We start from the raw sequence: 20,848 nt of genomic DNA, 5'->3' as shown, positions 1-20,848 counted from the left end.
CGGGAGGGTGTCCTTACCGTTGGAGGGCACGGTGGCTGGCTGGGGTGCTCCTCCGGGGGACTTCGTGGAGTAAAGAATCCTGTTGTCTGCAGGGAGAATGCGAATTGATGGTTTATGACAAGAGAAGCAGATTCTTTTTGTGACATGAGTCGTTTCACACATTGTGTCATTTCACCAACAAAGACTTTATCCTTCAGACTCTGTAAGTCAGTATTCACTGTGCCACTTCACACAAGCACACATGCTGTTATGACCCCATCCGCTTTTCTTTCTTTCTTTCATTTTTTTTTTTTTTGCTTTTTTTTTTTTTGGACTGCACCCTCAGCATATGGAGGTTCCCAGGCTAGGAGTCGAACAGGAGCTACAGCTGCCGGCCTACACCACAGCCACATCAACGCAAGATCTGAGCTGCATCTGCTACCTACACCACAGCTCACGGCAACACCGGCTCCTTCACCCACTGAGCAAACCCAGGGATCGAACTTGTGTCCTCACGGATGCTCATCAGATTTGTTTCTGCTGAACCATGACAGGAACTCCCCTATTCACCTTTCAAACTTCTGCTCACCTGTTAAGATCCACCTCTGGAACCTTGGCACCTATCCCCAAACTGTTAATTACTGCCTCCTAGTGCTGCCACTGAACCCTGTACTCTGCCCTCTATCTCTCAGGGTCTATAGGAAGCCTGGCCTATCACCCAGTTTCCCTGGCAGATAATGGTACCTAGGTTCTGCAGGACTGTGTAGGTTGTTTCCATGCCAGCATGGATGTGGTCAGACACATGACAATGTAACAGCCAGGTCCCGGGGTGATCTGCAAACAGTTCGATGGTTTGGAAGGTCCCGGGAAAGAGGTCGTATACATCTTCTCGGTAAGATTTATCTATCTGCAGAAGGAGGGGAATAATAAAGACAAGAGCAGAAGTCAATAAAATCAAGAAGAGAAACATAATAAAGATAAAGAAACCAAAAGCTGGTTCTCTGAACTGATCCAAAAAAATAAAATTGATAAACCTTGTGGAAGCCAGCCTGCGATGGTCCCCAATGATCCCTGCCTCCTGGTCCTCATAATCTTTGTAGTCCCTTCCTACATTGTCTGAAGTTGGTCCTTGAAATCCATCGCATGTGGCAAAAGTGATGGCATTCTACTTCTAAGAGTCTTAGATACCCCGTCTCACTCTCGCCTCTTGAATCAGTCACTCTGGGGGAAGCCGGTTCCCATGCCAACTGCATGGTGACGGTGGCGGGGGGCGGGGGGGGGGCAGGGACTGAAGCCCCTGGTCAACAGTCCTAGGAGTGAGCTTGGAAGTAGATCCTCCAGCCCCAGGCAAACCTGATGACTGCAGCTCCAGCTGACATCCTGACTGCAGCCCCTTAGGAGATGCCGCGTCAGAACCCACTAACAAAACTCTTTCCAGCCTAACCCAGAGAGATTATGAGATAATACGAGTGTGTTGTTTTAGGCCACTCCATTTTGGGGTGATGTGTTATACAGCAATAGAGAATGAATACAAACCTCTAGACAAATGGACAGAAAGGAAAAGTTTAAAAAAAAAACATAAATTACAAACATTAGAGATGAAAGGGGTGGTATCACCAAGACTTAAATAGACATTAAAAAGAACAATAAAGGAATGTTATGAAAAACTGTCCATGAAGCCTACAACTTAGACAGTATGGACAGGTTGCTTAAGATGAAAACTACCAAAGTTCACGCAAGAAGAAATAAATAACATGAACAGGTTATCTATTAAAGAAACTGAGGCTATATTAAGACCTTTCAAATAATTAAAATCCAGGTCAATGGTTTCATTGACAAATTCTACCAAAAATTTAGAAAAGAACTAAACCAACCTTCCTTCCTTCCTTTCTTCCTGTCTCTCTTTCTTTTTTCTTTCTTTCTTTCTTTTTTTTTTTTTTTTTTTGCTTTTTAGAGCTATGACTGGGGTATATGGAAGTTCTCAGGCCAGGGGCCAAATCAGAACTACAGCTGCCAACCTTCACCACAGCCATGGCAACGCTGGATCCTTAACCCACTGAGCAAGGATTGAACCCGAATCCTCATGGATATCAGCCAGGTTCATTACCAGTGAGACACAACTAGAACTCTGTCACAGCAATTTTAAAACTGGGATGAAAGAGAGAGAGGGCAAGAAAAGAAAAGAAATAAAAGGTGTACAGATTGAAAATAAAGACATAAAACCATCTCTATTCACAGACCACATGATTGTCCATGTAGGAACCCCCTCCCCAAAAAGTACAAAAAGAAAATCTAGGAGTTCCTGTCGTGGCTTAATGAATCCGACTAGGAACCATGAGGTTGTGGGTTCAATCCCTGGCCTTGCTCAGTAGGTTAAGGATCCGGCATTGCCGTGAGCTGTGGCATACGTCGCAGATGCGAGACTCGGTTCGGATCCCGCGTCACTGTGGCTGGGGTGTAGGCCGGCGGCTACAGCTCCAATTAGACCCCTAGCCTGGGAACCTGCATATGCTGTGGGAGTGGCCCTAGAAAAGACAAAAAAAAAGACAAAAAAAAAAAAAACAGAAAATCTACAAAAACTACTGTAATTATTTTAGCAAAGTTGCAGGATACATGGTCAATTATACAAAAATCTATTATATTTCTATATACTGGCAATGACAATTAGTGATTGAAGTAAAAACAATGCCATTTACACTTTCACCAAAATGCATGACATTCTTGGTAATAGTCTAACAAAATTTATGTAAAATCTATATGATGAAAACCACAAAACACTTATGAAAAAAATCAAAGAAGAGCTAAATAAATAGAGCGATATGCCATGTTCATGTACTGGAAGTCTTGATATTGTCAAGATATCAGTTCTCCCCAAATCAATGTATAGATGTAATGTAATTGCAATCAAAATTCTAGGATGTTTTTAAAGCTGATTCTAAAATTCATATGGCAAAGATCTAGAATAGCTAAAACAATCACCATCTGATTTCAACACAATGTTACATTAAAACAATCAAGATAGTGTGGCATTTAAGAAAGGACAGACATATCGATCAATGTAACAGAATTGGGAGCTCAGAAACAGACTTACATATATGTAATGAATATGATTTTGACATAGTGGGAGAAAGGACAGTCTCTTCGATGAAAGATGATGGGATAACTGAACATCTATCTATATGCAAAAAATAAACCTTGAATCATATATGAAAATTAACTTAAAATGGACCAGAGGCCTAAATATAAAATCTTCAACTATAAAACTTTTAGAAGAAAATCTTTGTGACCTCACGTTAGCCAAAGATTTCCTAGACTTGACACCAAAATCATGATCCATAAAAGAAAAAAAAAAGATAAATTGGACTACATCAAAATTAAGAATTTCTAATCTTTGACAGATAATGTTAAGGAAATGAAAAAATAAGCCACAGACTAGGAGCATGTATTTACAGATCACGCTGATTGAATGGATTTGTATCCAGAGAATATAAAGCCCTCAAACTCAACAATAAGGAAACAAATGACCTGATTAAAAATAGTCATAAAATTCGGACATTTCACCAAAGATTTACAGAGGGCAGATGTTAGCAAGGCATATGAAAAGATATTCAGTATCATTAGCTATTAGGAAATAAAAAAACAATTAGAGGAGTTCCCACTGTGGCGCAGTAGGTTAATGATCTAGCTTGTCTCTGTAGCATTGCTGGTTGGATCCCCAGCCAGGCACAGTGGGTTAAGGATCTGGCATTGCTGCAGCAGGTCACAGATGCAGCTTGGATTCCATCCTTGGCCTGGGAACTTCCATAGGCCATGGGTGAGGCCAAAAAAGGGAAAAAAAAAAGGATACTAGTATATCCTTAGTAGGATGGCTAAGAAAAAATAAAATAAGAATGGAAGATTCCAAGTGCTGATGTGGACAACTGGTCCTCTCGTGCCTTTCTGTGGAAAACAGTCTGACAGTTATCATAAAGTTAAGCGTGTACTTAACACATGGCCTAGCAGCCAACCCCTATGTATTTTCTCGAGGGAAATGAAAACTTAGGTTCATGTGAAAGCATGTACACCAATGTTGATAATGACTTGACTTTTAATAATCCCAAACTGGAAACAATCCAAATGTCTCTCAATGAAGGAGTGGATTAAAAACCTACAATACATCCATGCAATGGAATAGTGCTCAGTGATCACAGACTGCTGATACAAGGTGGATGCAATGCAAACACTGATACGAAATGAAACAAGCCAGATTCGAAGTGCTGTGCATAGGAGAGGACTGCAGCCTCAAAGCTGCCTGAAGGATAGTTTGCAACTGCTCTAGTGAACTGTTTCACTTCGCAGAGCAGTGGAAAATCATATTAGCAGCCTGGGAGGATGTGGGCTTGTGTATTATGATGCATAAGAATAGCAATGTCTGGAATAGGAAGTTCTTTATTTGAGGGAAAAGGGCAGTGATGGCTGCATTGGGATAATACTTGAGAGAAAATGTTAAGGTGGTCAGAGAGGCATTGGGATGCCTGGAAAATCATGAGTTTGCTTTCTTTTGAAGTCCTGTGGGGGGTGTCATGGAGCTTTGAGAGCCTGCTGCTTATGTGGTACTGCTTTTGGCTGTAGCACATTGTGAGGTTAAAACTTCCTTATCTCCCCTCTTGTCTTCATTCCTTTCTCAGAGCATAGGCCCTGTTTTCTTTACAAAAGAGAAAGTGGGTGACAAAAGACTAAAATATGAAATGGTGGACAAGGGGTCAAATTGGTAGATATGTTGAGATCTGACATTCTTCTGGGAGCCTATTTTTCATAATGAAATCTTAGTTGGATATTTGCATTTTAGAAAATTTGTTTAGCAGCAGTGACTGAACTGAAAGTGATGTCTAACTGGTAATTGGCTACGCATCCCAGGAGAGCTAGTAAGTGAGGTGCATTTTGGCCTTTGGAGATTCAGGACCTGAATTCTCCGCAAAGAAAATCACAATAAAATCACAAGGGGCAGGTTTTGGCTTCACAGACAGAGAAGGTAAGCAAAAGAGACAGGCTATCAAAGAGCACCTTTCACTGGCAGCAAGCCAAGAAGGGACAAGCATGGGTCCTTTATCATCTGACCTCTTTCAGGGATAAAGATCTGGTAATGCGGGGAGAAAAGGGGAATCTAAGTGGTATAATATCTATTAATAAATTGATTCCATTACTAATAACTCTCCTACAAAGACAGTTTGGACCAGGTAGCATCTCTGATGAATTCTTCCATACATTTGAGGAAAAAAAAAATACTAATCATTTAAAAAGTCTTTCAGATAATAGAAAAAGAGAGAAAATTTTCTAATGCATTTTATGAGGCTACAATCTTGCTAACAAAACCTGAATAGGATGTTATAAAAATTGATTTCTTTTGTTCAGCTTTATTGATGAATAATGGACAAATAAAACTGTAAGATAAAAAAAAATGCTACACAGGCTGTATGATGCCATTTATATGACATTTCAGAAAAGGCAAAATCATAGAGACAAAAAACAGATCAGTGGTTGCCAGGGGTCAAACATGAGGACGTGGCTGACTCTAGAGGGTGCGACAGGGACCTTTTAGGGGGTGATGGGGGTGTTCTACATTTTGGTTATAGAATAGATAACCCCACTGTGTGGTTACCCCACTGTATGTGCTTCTCAAAACACAACTGTATGCTCAATGGGGCGAATTTTACTCAATATAAATTATACCTTAGTTTAAAATCTTTATGTATGTATACAAAATAAATTTTATATGTTGAAAATAATTTTTATGGTTTTATAAATGTTATTACATTTTCTATATTTTTAATAAGAAATTTCAATGTGGGTTGAAAAAGCAAAAGCAATATAGCCATTTAATATGTGGAACTAGGGGAGTTCTCATCATGGCTCAGTGGTTAATGAATCCGACTAGGAGCCATGAGGTTGTAGGTTCGATCCCTGGCCTTGCTCAGTGGGTTTAGGATCTGGCGTTGCCATGAGCTGTGGTGTAGGTCACAGACGTGGCTCAGATCCTGAGTAGGCGGGCGGCTACAGCTCTGATTAGATCCCTAGCCTGGGAACCTCCATATGCCGCAGGTGCAGCCCTAGAAAAGACAAAAAAAAAATAATAATAAATAATAATAATAAATAAATAAATAAGTAAATAAATAATATGTGAAACTATAATCATTAGAAGTTAATACTTGGTATCTTAAACTATGTTGAATAAATATACAGAGGCGAGAGGATACTAGCTGTTTTTTAAAGTTACTGCTTATTCCTATATAACTGGAAAAGGAGCAGGGCCGCTTTCCCCCACAGATTAGTTGTGTTTCTTCTTTTCTATTCTACTTCCTCGTAGACAGCACAACACTTGAAATGTCAGACTGTTTGGACCTTACCCCTGGGGTTCTGATTCATCAGGTCCAGGGGCAGGTCCTGGCAGTCTGTTTCTTAAAGGGCTTCCCAGGTTATTCGGCACAGCCAGCCCCACCCATAAGGTACAGCTTGATGCTTGAAAGGTGGAAGCCCACACAGGTCCAGGCCAGCCCACCAGGACAAAAGTCAAGGTAAAGTTTGGAGCCTCAGCTGAGGCTTGAACTATCTCCTTTACTAGAGAGGATAAAGAGGGCTATTCTATTGGCTAATCACATAGAAAAGAAAGGGGATAAGGAAAGGGAACTAAAAAAGAGAAAGGATTGCTGTACAGTAGAAAACTGACAGGACACTGTAAACCAACTACAATGGAAAAAAATCAAAATCATTAAAAAAAAAGAAGAAGAAAAAAGAAAAGAAAGAAGAATAAGAAAAGGGAGAAGCTCCTATGGGTGCTTTCATATATGATATTCCTAGCATAATCCAGAGTGGTCAGAAGCATCGCCATATCAATGATGATAAAACTCTCACCTGAAGCTCAGAGAGGTTTTTTTTTTTTTTTATAAGCCCAATAAACTACATGTACATAGTCAGACATTTTACCAAGGGAACAACATAAGCACATTATTCTCTTCCATTCTCTAATATTCACCACCACCTCGCACCTTATTGCCAAATAATTCTCATTTCACGGTGGAAATATATTGCATCTATTAGTTCAAAAAGTCTTCCCCAAAGCACTTTTCTTACACGTACCTTAAAGAGAAAGCTCTCAGCATGGTAATGGACGGTATGTATGTCCACTTCACTTCCTATTCCTAACAAATACCAGTTTGTCATGGAATCTTCATTCATGATGAGACCATGAAGATTCCCAAAAATCTTGCCATTAATAGCTAAGAAGGTGAAAAGAAAATAGCCTGTGATTAGCGATGATAACTTCATCTGGTTTTAGAAATGATTCAAGGAGATCTTTGGGTCACCAATACTTTCATCTGCTTGAGAAACAAAGAATAATCTCACTCACACTTAGCCAGGTTCCCACCATCCTAGACCCAAAATTCAGATTACTAAGAAGTTCTTATAAAAGAGAGCCAGAGGAGTTCCCGTCGTGGCTCAGTGGTTAACGAATCTGACTAGGAACCAAGAGGTTGCAGGTTCGATCCCTGGACTTAGCTCAGTGGGTTAAGGATCTGGCATTGCTGTGGCTCTGGTGTAGGCCAGCAGCTGCAGCTCTGATTCAACCCCTAGCCTGGGAACCTCCATATGCCGTGGGGAGCGGCCCTAGAAAAGGCAAAAAGCCAAAAAAAAATTTTAAATAAAATTTAAAAATTAAAAAAATTAAAAATAAATAACAAATAATAACAAAATAAAAATAAATAAATAAATAAATAAATAAATAAGAGAGCCAGAAAAGAGAAATAGTAGTTTGTTTTCAGAAGCTCTCTCTTGGGTAAGAGTACATGTTGGTTGTCTACTTGGCATATTCTCTTGGTGGGATGGACTACAGCCTCATGTGTGAGGTCATCAGATCTATACCATCCCACAGTTGAGTGGACAAAAGCCCAGAGAATCGAGTTTATGTAAATCAAAGTTGAAGCAATTAAAACATATGTCCTTAATATTTCATTTTCTGAGAACTAGTCTGAGCAAGTTCCTAAATCTGGCGCAATCCCCAAAAGAAGGAAAGCTTCACATGGGCTGAGCCGAGGATCTGACAGTCACCCAAGCAAGCTCAAGCTGGGTCGATGTGGTGGGGGACGTTCACTCCTCTGCTTTCTACTAACTTTTTATTCTGTGCATCATGACACGACCAAACGACTCACATTCATTAAAAAGAGAGAGCATGCTAAGAAACTTTTAGGAAGGGGAGGCAAAATTGTAGGAGAAAGAGGAGCTGCCTCAGAGTCAGGCGACTCTGTTCGAATCAGTGTTAGCAATCATCTAGCAGTTACTTTGGTCAAAGCCTAACTTTTTTTTTTTTGGTGAGAGAGTGCAGATATGTCAATTGAAACACATTCCTTCCACTTTTAAAAAAATGCCTTAAATTTCAAAAAATTACATAGACACATTAAGACAGAACTTTGGTGATGGCGTTTCATGTTCCAGAGACAATGAAACCAGGCTTTTATATTTGATCAACTAGCAGTTATCCTGTGTTCTTATAGAAATATTGCACTAAAGGATGGTTCATTTCCTGGGAATTACTTCACAGCCTGATAGTTTAGGGATCCCAGCATTCAGAGATAGAGCTTCCTAAATAGTTGGTCCACGGCCTCCACTGGACCTTGGTGCAAGCCAACCAATGGTGCCCCTGGGAAGGGGAAGGACTCAGAGAAGGAGACTGGGACCTCCCACGGATCCTATGAGCTTATCTCAACAAGGGTCTTCTTCTGAAACCTCTGATATACCATGCATTTTGTTGCTCTCCTCAAAATCATCAGAGGGCTTAAAATCTCGTGGATCTTTATTAAGGTACTTCTTAATATTTTCATCCAGATACCAGGATTCATTCTCATTAAATACCAAAAACAAGAGAGCAAATTCATAATCAACATCGCTTCTTCTTCCCTTCTCATTCAACACGCCTTCTCTGCATGTAATCAGAGGACCCATCAAACCACTATATGTATCCTGAAAGACAAAGAAACTGAATATTAGAAGAGCCTTTAAATAAATTAATAACACAGATTAAGTGCTTTGAAGAAAATCATTACAAGAAAGACTGAAAGACCATTGACTAGGAAGGAAGAACTCGGAAGCTCTGAAGAATCAGGGGGATCCTTGGGAAAAATTTTGGCATATTTCTAAAAATTTGCTAAGAGTGAGCTTTTTGAAGGCTGAGGTTTTGTCTCTCATTCAATGCTGAGTCTCTAGTGCAGAGCCCAGGGTCTATGATATAGAAGGTGTTTGATAAATATTTGTTAAATAAATGAATACTTGTTTCTATTTTCCTGTATGCTTTTAAGTGAGACTGTATTTTTTAATTGAGATAAAGTTGATTTACAATGTTGCATTAGCTTCAAATGTACCACAAAGTGGCTCAGTTTTATACATTTATATTATATTTTATTATATTCATATATATACACACACTCCTTTTTTTTTTTTTTTTTTTGGCAGCACCCATGGCATGTGGAAGTTCTCAGGCCAGAGACTGAACCCATGCCAGAGCAGTGACCTAAACCACTGCAGCAGGTCCTTGACTCGCTGCACCACAAAAGAACTCCTTTTTAAAATTCTGTTTCATGATAGCTTATTACTATAAGATAAGATATTAAATATAGTTCCCTGGGCTATACAGTAGGTCCCTGTTGTTTATCTATTTTATATGTAGTAGTGTACATCTATTCATCTCAAACTCCTAAATTATACCTCCTACCCTGCTTTCTCTTTTGGTAGCTGTACATTTTTTTCTATGTCTATGACCCTATTTCTGTCTTGTAAGTAAATTCATTTGTATCATTTTTTTGACTCCACATATAAGTGATATAATACGATATTTGTTTTTGTCTGACTTGCTTCACTTAGTATGATCATCTCTAGGTTCATCCATGTTCTGCAAGTGGCATTATTTCACTCTTTTTAAGGCTGAGTAGTATTCCACTGTATATATACATGCACCACATCTTCTCTATTCATTCATCTGTCAATAGACACTTATGTTGCTACCACGTCTTGGCTATTGTGAATAGTGCTGCTGTGAATATTGGGGTGCATGTGTATCTTCAGCTAATTATAGTTTTCTCTGGATATATGCCCAGGAGTGAGATTGCTGGATCATACAATAGTCCCATTTTTAGTTTTTTAAGGAACCTCTTTAAAAACTTTGCGTAACGGCTGCACCAATTTACATTCCCACCAACAGTGCTGGAGTGTTCCTTTTTCTCCACATCCTCTCCAGCATTTGTTATTTGTAGATGTTTTGATGATCGCCATTCTGGCCTGGGTGAAACTGTCTTTATAGCTATTTACAGATGCTTATATTCCACTTTCTAAAGGTAAAAGTGAGCCAGGTGAGTAGTTATTCATGTGAGACCAGGCATGACTTCTATGTTGAGTTGTTCAGCCCTGAGCTTTCTTTCAAAGGAAAACTCCCACATTTTTAACTGCCTATTTAGATACTCCATTTGGATGTGCTTCCTGCAACAATTCAATCTGCTAAGCATTTCTTTCTTCCTTTTTTTTTTTTTTTTTGTCTTTTTAGGGCTGCACCTGTGGCATATGGAGGTCCCCAAGCTAGGGGTCTAATTGCTGCTGTAGCCGCCAGCCTACACCACAGCCACTGCAAGGCGGGATTTGAGCCGCGTCTGTGACCTACACCACAGCTCATGGCAACACCGGGTCTTTAACCCATTGAGCGAGGTCAGGGATCGAACCTGCAGCCTCATAGTGACTAGTCAGGTTTGTTAACCACTGAGCAACGATGGGAACGCCCCAATTTGCTAAGTGTTTCTAAAGTAAATTTAGTATTTCTCTCAAATCACTTCCTTCTGCTGAATTCTCTATTTGTGTTAACAGCACCACAACATTCCCTGTCATTTAGATCAGACATCTGGATTTCAGCGCTTAATTCCTCCTTCGTCTTTACTTCGTTCCATCTCTTTTGCTGTCCAATCTTACATTTCTTTTCCTGTCTCGATGCCTCTCCGTTCTGTGACATTCTATCTGCCACCTTCCTAGCAGAGGATCTTAATACCTCACCCTGGACCAGAAATTGGCTCCTCTCTGTTCTCTGCTCACACCTGCATCCCATCCTGTTGACAGCTATCAGGCGAAGGTTATCACTCCCATATCTGGGAGTCTTCAGTGACTTTCCAGTGATAGTCCCACTGAATCAAACACAAATCCTCGATGGGCCCCGAAGCCCCTCCTGTGCCCAATAGACTTTGCTAGCTTCTGTTCTGTCGCTGCTTTCCTTTTGTACCCTAGACGATAGCCACCTGGGACTCTCCACATTTCCCAGACACACCTTCTACTTCCCTATTTTCAGCTCTGCTCATGACATTCTCTCTTCCTAGACTCTCTTCCCTATGCCTCCTCTATAACCCTGCACTCCTCCAAAGCTCGCCGGATTCAGAGTTGTAATATCATTATGGGTGTGCCCATGTATTATTGTCCCCAAAGATGATACGTTCCTTCAAGACAAGAATATTTGCAGCCATCATAGTACTTGGTGAGGTTCATCTGAACATTACAAAGCCTCCATAAATATTTGTTGGGATACCCAAAGGAATCAATAAATAAATCTGGGTTTCCCATAATTCTAATATGTAAGTTTGTTTTTTCAAGTGTCTGGTGTATTTATCCTGAACTCTTGCACTGTCCAATACAACTCAAGGACATGTATGCAGTCATCTAACATTTAAAAGAAAGGCTAAAATAATCCTTGACATTTTTTATAATGGGCAATGTTTACATTTTATATCAGATATGACCTTAGTTTGGACCTCGATTTATGACATAACATTCAAGACCAGTTGTTTTATACACACAGATCTGACTCAACTTCAATACTGAGTCTTTGCCTTTAATGTCTAAGTAAAGTTGGCCTCTTTATCATTCAAATGGTTTGTAGTTTCAGTTACTAAGTTTGGAGTGTTTTCTTTCCTGAGCCCTGCTGATAGTGGTTGGTAATGCCTTTACAAGTGATAGGTTTCACACATCAAAAACCATGGTATAAATTAAATTTTAAAATATATTTATCTTTATTTCTATTTACATATCCCCTCATATATCAAACCAGCTCGTAAGTTCTAAATTTGGTAGTTGAAACACTGACATTCCCCCCACCTCATATTTTAGAACGAGGGTCAGCAAATCTGTTTTTGTAAAGCAACACATGCAAATATTTTTCACTGTTGCCCATACCATTTCCAGCACAACTACTCGGCTCCACTGTAGACAATGCAAACAAATGGGGGTTATCAGAATTTGAGATCCCTGCTCTAAACCAATTCACTTCTCCACATATACCCACTAGAGCTAAGATAATCTGAAGTCAATTTAAAGTCATGTTACTCTGGGAGTTCCCATCGTGGCTCAGAGGTTAACGAAGCTGACTAGTATCCATGAGGATGAGGGTTTGATCCCTAGGCCCCTCTCAGTGGGTTAAGGATCTGGTGTTGCCATGAGCTGTGGTGTAGGTGGCAGATGAGGCTCAGATTCATGTCGCTGTGGCTGTGGCTTAGGCCAGCATCTATGGCTCCAACTGGACCCCTAGCCTGGGAACCTCCATATGCCTTGGGTGCGGCCCTAAAAAGACAAAAAAATAAATAAAGTCATATTACTCTGAGCATTTTGATGGTTCCCTCCACCTTACCTTCACAAAGTTTACTGTCGAATAATAAACCCACGGAATACAATTGGGGTCAGATGGCCCTGGGCCAGACCTTTTAGGGACGGTCCATCTATAGGTTTTTATTTCTCCTGAAATAAATGAGAAGAAATAGAAAAAAAAAATTACTTATGTTATCTCTTTCCAGATGATCTACCAGATTCTTTATATATTTTGGTTAAAGTTTACGGCTGCTGAAAATTATCCATTCCTTAGAAATGTTCCCATTCAACTGACAGCCCGCTTTTTTGCAAGTTCAAAATAGCAGATTTTTCATTTCAGACTCTAGCGTTCCATCCTAGTTGGCCTATTATTAACTAATGTTTATTCAAGCAATGAAGACTTATTTTTTATACCTCAATAGTTTTTCTCCTCAAATTTTGTATCTCCTTCCCAAGAACTATTCTTAGCACATGTGAGTTGCCATGGAACTCAGCCTTGGCTTTTCGTGGAATCATCACTGAACTCTCACTGCTCAAGACTTATCCCAAACCAATGAAATTAGGGCATCTTGGGTCCGGGACTAGACCACCAGTACGCTTTCTAAAGTGTCTCGGGTGATTTTAATGTGCAGGTGGGTGAGATCTAGTTAGAATCAGAGAGAATCAGAGAGACCTCATTTCAAATCTCAACCCGAATGATTTGTTTTCGCCCAAACTTGATGAGCTACTTAACCTCACTGACTTTCAGTTTCCTTATTTGTAAAGTGGGTTAGTCATCTCAGTTTTAAAATTGTTGCAAGGATTAAAGGAAAGAAAATACCTACAATAGTGCCTCACATTGAAGGCAGCCAATAACTGTGAATGTATCTCTATACTAATAACAAATGCATACCCTCCCTCTTGCCAGGCTCTGTATCTGTACATCCCCTGTGGCTGACCCAGAGTCTTGGAGAGAAGTCATAAATATGCTCATGAATTAGCAAGATAATCACATTGTAAAAGTCTCATTAAATGGTTATCTCCTACTTCCTGCCGTGGCTCAGTGGGTTAAGGATCTAACTGCAGCAACGCCCCTAGCTGTGGAAGCACAGGTTCAATCCCTGGCCTGTTGCAGTGGCTTAAATGATCCGGTGTTGCTGCACCTGCAGCGTGGATTCAGTCCATGGACTGGGCATGTCCATATGCTGTGGGTGTGGCCATAAGAAAAAATTATCTTCTCTTGAACTATCTGTGTCCCATCCCCACCCCAGCAGGACAAACAACCTATAGCTGAAAGTGAGCCACAAAGCAAAACAAAACTAATGCTCACATGGACCTTCGCTCCATGTTTGCTCATATACCGGTTGGTTAGTGATTGAACTTTGGGTCTGGGTTCCATGATTTTCATTATAGCCTTCAGGCTTGGTAATCACAAGACAACTTTCTTCTTTAGTTTTCTAAATACAAGTGACTACAGGGGTGATGTTACTAAAGTTGGAACAATCCATTGTTGTTCCAGCTGCGAGTACAGCTCTCAACAGAAGAGGCTGCTCAGTAGATGCTGGTTAAATGATTTAATAAAAAGAAGAAGGAGGAGGAGAGAAGGGGGAGGGGGAGGGAAGAGGGAGGGGAGGGAAGAGGGAGGGGAGGAGAAGAAGAACTTTGATAGGGCCGCTTACTTTTCTTAAAATGCTAGTTTGCTCTCCTCATCTTGTGTGTGCCCAGATTAAACTTTCTTCTCCAATTTGCCGGGACTTCCTGCCCAAAGTTACCTTCTTGTTCCTATCTCCAATTTCTGGGTTCTCCCAAAACTTTCAGCCTTATTGGAGACCCTTGGGGGGATTCTCTCCCTCTGAGTTCCAGTTTTAAAAAGAACATCCTTTGCCACGTTCCACGCATTCTTCTCCCAACCTCTGAATCCCTCACACCTAGGACTTTCGGAAGGCCAGTGGCAGAGAAGCTGTGTCCCCTACTGCTCCTCACCCCCAGGGCAGAGCAGCCTGGGGGATGGGGGTCACCCCAGCTAGCTCACAACCCTCCCAGAGCTTATGCCTGACTGGCACCTTTCTTCCTCCTTTTGGAAGTGGCTTTCAACCATCAAAAATAAGTCACATACTACTCAGCCATAAAAAAGAACACAATAATGCCATTTGCAGCAACATAGATGGAACTAGAGAATCTCATACTAGGTGAAGTCAGTCAGAAAGACAAAGACAAATACCATTTGATAGCACTTATATCTGGAATCTAATATATGGCACATATAAACCCTTCCACAGAAAAGAAACTCATGGACTTGGAGAACAGACTTGTGGTTGCCAAGGGGGAGGGGGACCGAGTGGGATGGACTGGGAATCTGGGGTTCACAGATGCAAACTATTGCCTTTGGAATGGATAAGCAATGAGATCCTGCTGTGTAGCACTAGGAACTAGATCCAGTCACTTACGATGGAGCATGATGGAGGATAATGTGAGAAAAAGAATGTACATATGTATGTGTAACTGGGTCACTTTGCTGTACAGTAGAAAACTGACAGAATACTATAAACCAACTATAATGGAAAAAATAAAAATCTCATTAATAAATAAATAAACATTAAAAAAATAAGTAACATTATTTAATGGCTTTTTGGACCCATTTTAAATCATTTCTCTTTCATCGAGTCACAACACATTCATGACAGAAAAATCTAGAAAGTTCAAAAAAATGTGAAGAAACAGAAAAGATGATCATTCTGTGGCTTAAAATACCAGCACAAGGTTGAAACCATTACTGACATTTTCATTTATTTTCCCTCTGGTCTTTCTTCTACACTGGTATTTTGCTTAACGAGTCTTGCCCACGTCATTAAAACTTTCTTAAATGTCACTGATGGCTGCATAATGGCCCATGATAAGGTTATTCCAAAACTTACTTAACTATTTCTCTACAGATAGACATTGAAATGTTTATGAGAAGTTCCTCAAAGCAGCTTCTGATCCTGGGAGTAGGGAGTGGAAGAAACTGGAATAGAAGCCGATAAAGATTTTCCTTCCTTCAACACCATCCCTGCATAGATACCTTGCTAACTTTTTCTAGTGATACATTAAATTGTTTGCTTCTTTTTAAACATCTTTAACTTTTTTTAAGTTTATGTGACCTTTACTGTAATTACTATAACATTAGGTGTTATAATGTTATTATGTATTCATAAGAATAACTCCCCTGTAATTATACCTATGGTTGCTATCACCAGCTCTTTTTTTTTTTTTTTTTTTTTTTTTGTCTTTTTAGGGCCGCACCCATGGCATATGGAAGTCCCCAGGCTAGGGGTCGAATAGGAGCTACCGCTGCAGTCTACATCGCAGCCACAGCAACAGGGGATCCAAGCCGAGTCTTCGACCTACACCACAGCTCACAGTAAGGCCGGATCCTTAACCCACTGAGTGAGGCCAGGGATCGAACCTGCATCCTCATGGATACCGGTCGAGTTCACTGCTGCTGAGCCATGATGGAACTCCGCAGCTCTTGACATGTATGACAACCACACTTCAAATATGTAAGTGTCATAGAAGTTTCTCAGATTGTGAGATCTCTCCCTTCACTACATCTTTTAAAACCCAACTGGAGTTTTATCTCCTTAATTAAGCTTTCCATAATTGCTCCTAATTAATCCATCAGAATTCCTAGATTTTCCTTCTCTGAAATTTTATCAACACTCCTGGATATATATTCTTGAAATTCTTCACGACTTAGACGAATTTCATCACACGTTATCTGCACTACTGCTAAAATGTTTCATTTTGTTTGTGTTTTTTTTTTCTCCCAAACTCGTTTTAGGCATCTGGAAAACAAAGCACGTTTAAGAGCTCAGGCCCAGGAGTCCAACAAACTGAGGTTCCAGTATGGCCAATATCCGACCTGGTTAAGTTCTTTACTCCTCTTTGCTTCAGTCACCTGCTAAATGGACATAACGATACCATAGTTTGTCGACTACATCAATTATATTATGCACATTTTTCACAATGTAACATAACTCATGGCAGGATGTGTCTTCCAATTAGTGGCTTAACTGACAGCAGGTTGTTTCTACTTTCTTTAGTTAACAGATACAATAATGATGGCCATTTTACTCAGTGGTATCAGGTTCAATGAAATATGTGGGTGTCTATCACTGGGTTATTATAAGAATAAACACATTTTTAAATTTTTTAATTTAAAAAAAATTTAAAACTTGCAAAAGGTTAACTAACCCTCAATATGTGTTAGCTACTATTATGTCTTCTTCTTTAAGGTGCCTACTGGCGCCCTAGAAACTCCATGAACACTTGGTTATTGAACAAATGGTGAGTTCATACTGCGGTAATGAGCGAAACACAGTGACATTCAAAATAAGCTCTGCAAAGACCCTTCAGAGATCGGAAAAGATCAGAAAAGAGTTGAGCCTGAAGTACCATCTCTGGGGTGAGTTACCTGGCTTTGTGATGGGCACTTGGAGTTGTCTCCCAGTATCCATGTCTTCCACACCCTGGGCTGAGATGGAGTAGGGCCGGTTGGCCTTATTCATAAATACGATGAGGATGGAGTCGCCCACCTCGGCATGAATCATCGGGCCTAAATGCAAAACACAGGCCTGTGTGCATTATCGTTGCTCTTTTCAACATTCACGTAATATACCCACGGGTGGTGTTTGACAAAATAAACAAAGGTCAGCTTTATGTTTAATGTACTTCCTCTAGAGGGCGATATCGTGTAGTGTTAAATACCATATCACGTTTGGCAAAGGGACCAACCTGGGGTCAAATCCTGCCTCCTTTACTTACTTATCAGAGAGGCCTTGAGTACGTCAAGTAACCTACCTGAGTCTCAATTTCCTCATCTGCAACATGGGTTTAATACCACATTTCTCAAAGGGTTACAGTAAGGATTATATAAAACATGTAAAGTGTTTATTTCAATGTATAGAAACACAGTTACATACTTAACAAATTAAATTGCTACTACTGCTGAGACATACTCTCCAGGAAGAGCCTGGAAAAGTTGTAATCCTCCTATGTATACCCTTCAGTACGTCTAAAATTGCTCTTTATCGGATAAATGGATATAGTGGTAAGGAGGCTCTGATGAAATAATGCACATAGAAGGGATTTCTAAGATAAAAAATTAACAAATAGATGTATGGATTTATGACCAATACAGTGATTTCACTAACGCGTATCCGAATGCCCAAGGCTGTTCCTCGGTGTTTGGACATCTTCAGGAGATGTGGGCTCTCTAGCTCCTCATGGCTCATTTCCATTAGAAGCAGCCAGCCTGAGGGGCAGTGGAAATTGGCCCCCATGTCACTGGAGGCGCCTGTAGGTGCATAACCGGGGACACCCCTCACCCATGACAGGTGTCTCCTGGTGCCCAGAACGAGGGACAAACCCAGTCTGCCCAGCCACACTGATGGAGCCTCCAATACACAGGGGTCTTCATGGGGCTTGGCTTGAAGGAGGTAGAAAGAGACTTCCATCCTGGAAGCACTCAGACCCGATCCCTGTGGTTCTTGGGATGTGTTTGCCCTCTGCGTTCCTAGGGAGATATGTTTGCATTGTGTGTTGCACCACATCTATCCACTCTTCACTGACTCAAAGCACGGATGGAATTGCTTTTTTAAGAAATCCAGTTGGCCCTCTGTATCCATGGATGCAGAGCCCGTGGCTAGAGAGGGCCAGCAGTACTATGCCAATTCATGTAAGGAACCTGAGCCTTTTGGTACCCATGGGGGTCCTGGAACCAAGCCCCCTAAGATACCAAGGGGCGACTGTCTCTTAAAGGCCTAAATAAATCTAAAATTTGTTCGACTATGATTATCTGTGGCAGAAAATATTTAGTATGAGTCAGGAAGTGTCTGAAAACTATTCTTTTTTTTTAAAGATAAAATTAGAAAAGTCTAGATGTAGTCTCGAATAGTAATTTTGGGTACAGATCAGGGCATGTGTACACATATATAAAAATCACTACTACTTAAGTTCAACGTGCCTTGCTGTGCTGGTGAGAAGGCCTTCTGGCTTACGACCTGATGGGTCACAGGGAGCAGTAATGACCAGAGGTGTGCCTGCCCTGTGCCCTTGGCAGCTTCGGGAGCAAAGGCCTGGAAAATGAGTGGATGGACCTCCCCTTCCTCTGGCTGAGGTGCCATTGGGCTGGCCTTGGATGAAGTCACTGGTTTGTGTCATTTTACTGAGCAAACCAAACTGGGGCTCTTTGTGGGACTCTTTGTGGGATCAGAATCCTGTCTTCAGAGGTCTGTTGACACACAGGACTCAAGGGAAGGGATGTTTCCATGGCGATGACCTACTCGGTATGACCAACAAGCTTGGGAGCTGATGTTAATAGATGGTGATGGTGGACAGGTCACTTAATAATTTATGAACCTGGGAGTCATGGTGCCTTCTTTTAATAAGAAGGAGCACCTATTGGAGTTCCTGTCATGGTGCAACAGAAATGGATTCGACAAGGAACCACGAGGTTGTGGGTTCGATCCCTGGCCTTGCTCAGTGGGTTAAGGATCTGGGTTGCCATGAGCTGTAGTATAAGTTGCAGATGCAGGTTGGATCTATTGTTGCTGTGGCTGAGGCTGTGGCTGTGGCTGTGGCGTGGGCTGGCAGCTGTAGCTCCAATTCAGCCCCTAACCTGGGAACCTCCATATGCCTTGGGTGCGGCCCTAAAAAAAAAAAACTTTAATATTTACATAAGTCGCTTTGTACATTTAAAAAATGGAAACAGGTTTCCAAGTCATCTAAATTAGCCCTCTACTTTAAGATCTCATCTTCGTGGTGATGCTCAAGTGAAGAAGAGTGGGGGAGGTTGGCAGGAATGCTTCTCCAATCCCCAGGTCAGGCAGGCCAGGGCATCTGACAGAGGAGCTGGTTCTGAGAAGGCCCGGAATTAGGGCCCTTGGAACTGAAACCGGGTCTTTCACCCAAGCACCCCTCTCCCACACGGGGTTCCTCTTTTGTCAGAATTAGTTCTATGGTATGTCATCAAGGCACTGTGCGTGGATAACCAAGGACCCTGGAGAAGTTAGGCAAACACTCTGCCTGCTGTTCTAAAGCATCAACTCGTTTCAGGTTAAAATTTCCTGGCTCGGCAGAGGAGTGGCAAAGGGCAGCAGGTACTGGTTAGACTGCCCTGATGATAGGGATTCCTGTTCGGGAGTCTTCTGGTGATCTTCCTATGGCTACTGTGTGAGTTGAGCACGCAGCACGCGCCCTAATAATGGGAGACCAGGATGCTGTCACATTTGGATGAATGTAATCGGATTATTCTGTTCCTTCCACCCCTCTCAAGCACAAGTCTAACCAGATGTGGTGAGTGTGTGTGTGTGTGTGTGTGTGCACGCACACGTGCGCACTGGGGGCTGGCAGTGCACGGCTTGGACCTGCGCCATACCCAGGAGTGCCAAGTGCTCCTCTCTTGGCAGTCGGGCTTTGATCTCCACAAATTCTCCATTGGTGTATTCCCTGTAAACCACCTTCTTGTACTGAGAGCCGATCCAGTTTTCAGTGTGGTTCATAAATATATCTCCATGTCTGCAAATCAGAAGCAACAGGAATTAAAGTTGTGAGAGGGCAGAAAAACCTGGAGTGCTTCTGTGTGATTCAGGGGTGCCCTGGAGCAGGGCTTCCCAAACTTGGCTGCAATCAGGATCTCGCTGAGGCACGGATCTTTTGCACCAGATTCTCTGGGAGCAGGGCCAGGAATCTGCATTTGAAAGCACCTCTGGGGGTTGGGAGGTTCAGATGTGGGCAGTCCAGCACTGGCCTGTAGGTGATTCTTGGGAACCATTGTTCTGAAGCCCCCCTGGGTGTTGAATAGGGCCACCCTTGGTGACTTGTGGGCCTTTTGAGGGTGCACTTCTCTTCTTGGGACTAGCTAACCTCACGCACATGCGCACACACACACAATCTACCACCTGTGTTTCTCCAGATTTCATATGTATCATTTGGTGCCTTGTCAGGCTTTTCCACTTTAAAGATCTCAAGAAACTCTATAGGTTGTGCATTGAACGTATACACATGGTCAAATATAGATACGGTGGATTCTTATTATTCACAGTAGTTACCTTTTAGAAAGTCACCCCAAACACTGAATTAATAAACACTGAATCATTGTTCCTAGGGAAAATACAGGATCTGGTTCCTTTGAATCTCTGGCCACAGTATTTTCATCAACAGATCAATATATAACCTTGTTTTTTGTGTGTTTATGTTTAAAGATATCTTATGT

General features: G+C 41.3%; 1 protein-coding gene across 2 annotated transcripts in view; it reads right to left on the bottom strand.

The window, feature by feature from the left end:
- HEPHL1 (hephaestin like 1) overlaps positions 1 to 20,848 on the bottom strand; it is an 82,157-nt gene that overhangs the window by 2,158 nt on the left and 59,151 nt on the right. For both annotated transcript variants that reach the window (XM_003357244.4, XM_021062679.1), the window contains exons 13-19: positions 20,012 to 20,151; positions 17,048 to 17,188; positions 12,659 to 12,765; positions 8,748 to 8,970; positions 7,093 to 7,232; positions 724 to 886; positions 18 to 86 (exon numbers count right to left, since the gene is read on the bottom strand). In XM_003357244.4, coding sequence (XP_003357292.1) covers positions 18 to 86; positions 724 to 886; positions 7,093 to 7,232; positions 8,748 to 8,970; positions 12,659 to 12,765; positions 17,048 to 17,188; positions 20,012 to 20,151 — 983 coding nt within the window. The remainder of the gene's footprint in view (positions 1 to 17; positions 87 to 723; positions 887 to 7,092; positions 7,233 to 8,747; positions 8,971 to 12,658; positions 12,766 to 17,047; positions 17,189 to 20,011; positions 20,152 to 20,848) is intronic.

The sequence above is a fragment of the Sus scrofa genome, chromosome 9, assembly GCF_000003025.6.
Source record: "Sus scrofa isolate TJ Tabasco breed Duroc chromosome 9, Sscrofa11.1, whole genome shotgun sequence".
In the NCBI taxonomy this organism is placed as follows: Eukaryota; Metazoa; Chordata; class Mammalia; order Artiodactyla; family Suidae; genus Sus; species Sus scrofa.
This window is presented reverse-complemented; position numbering and strand designations above follow the sequence as displayed.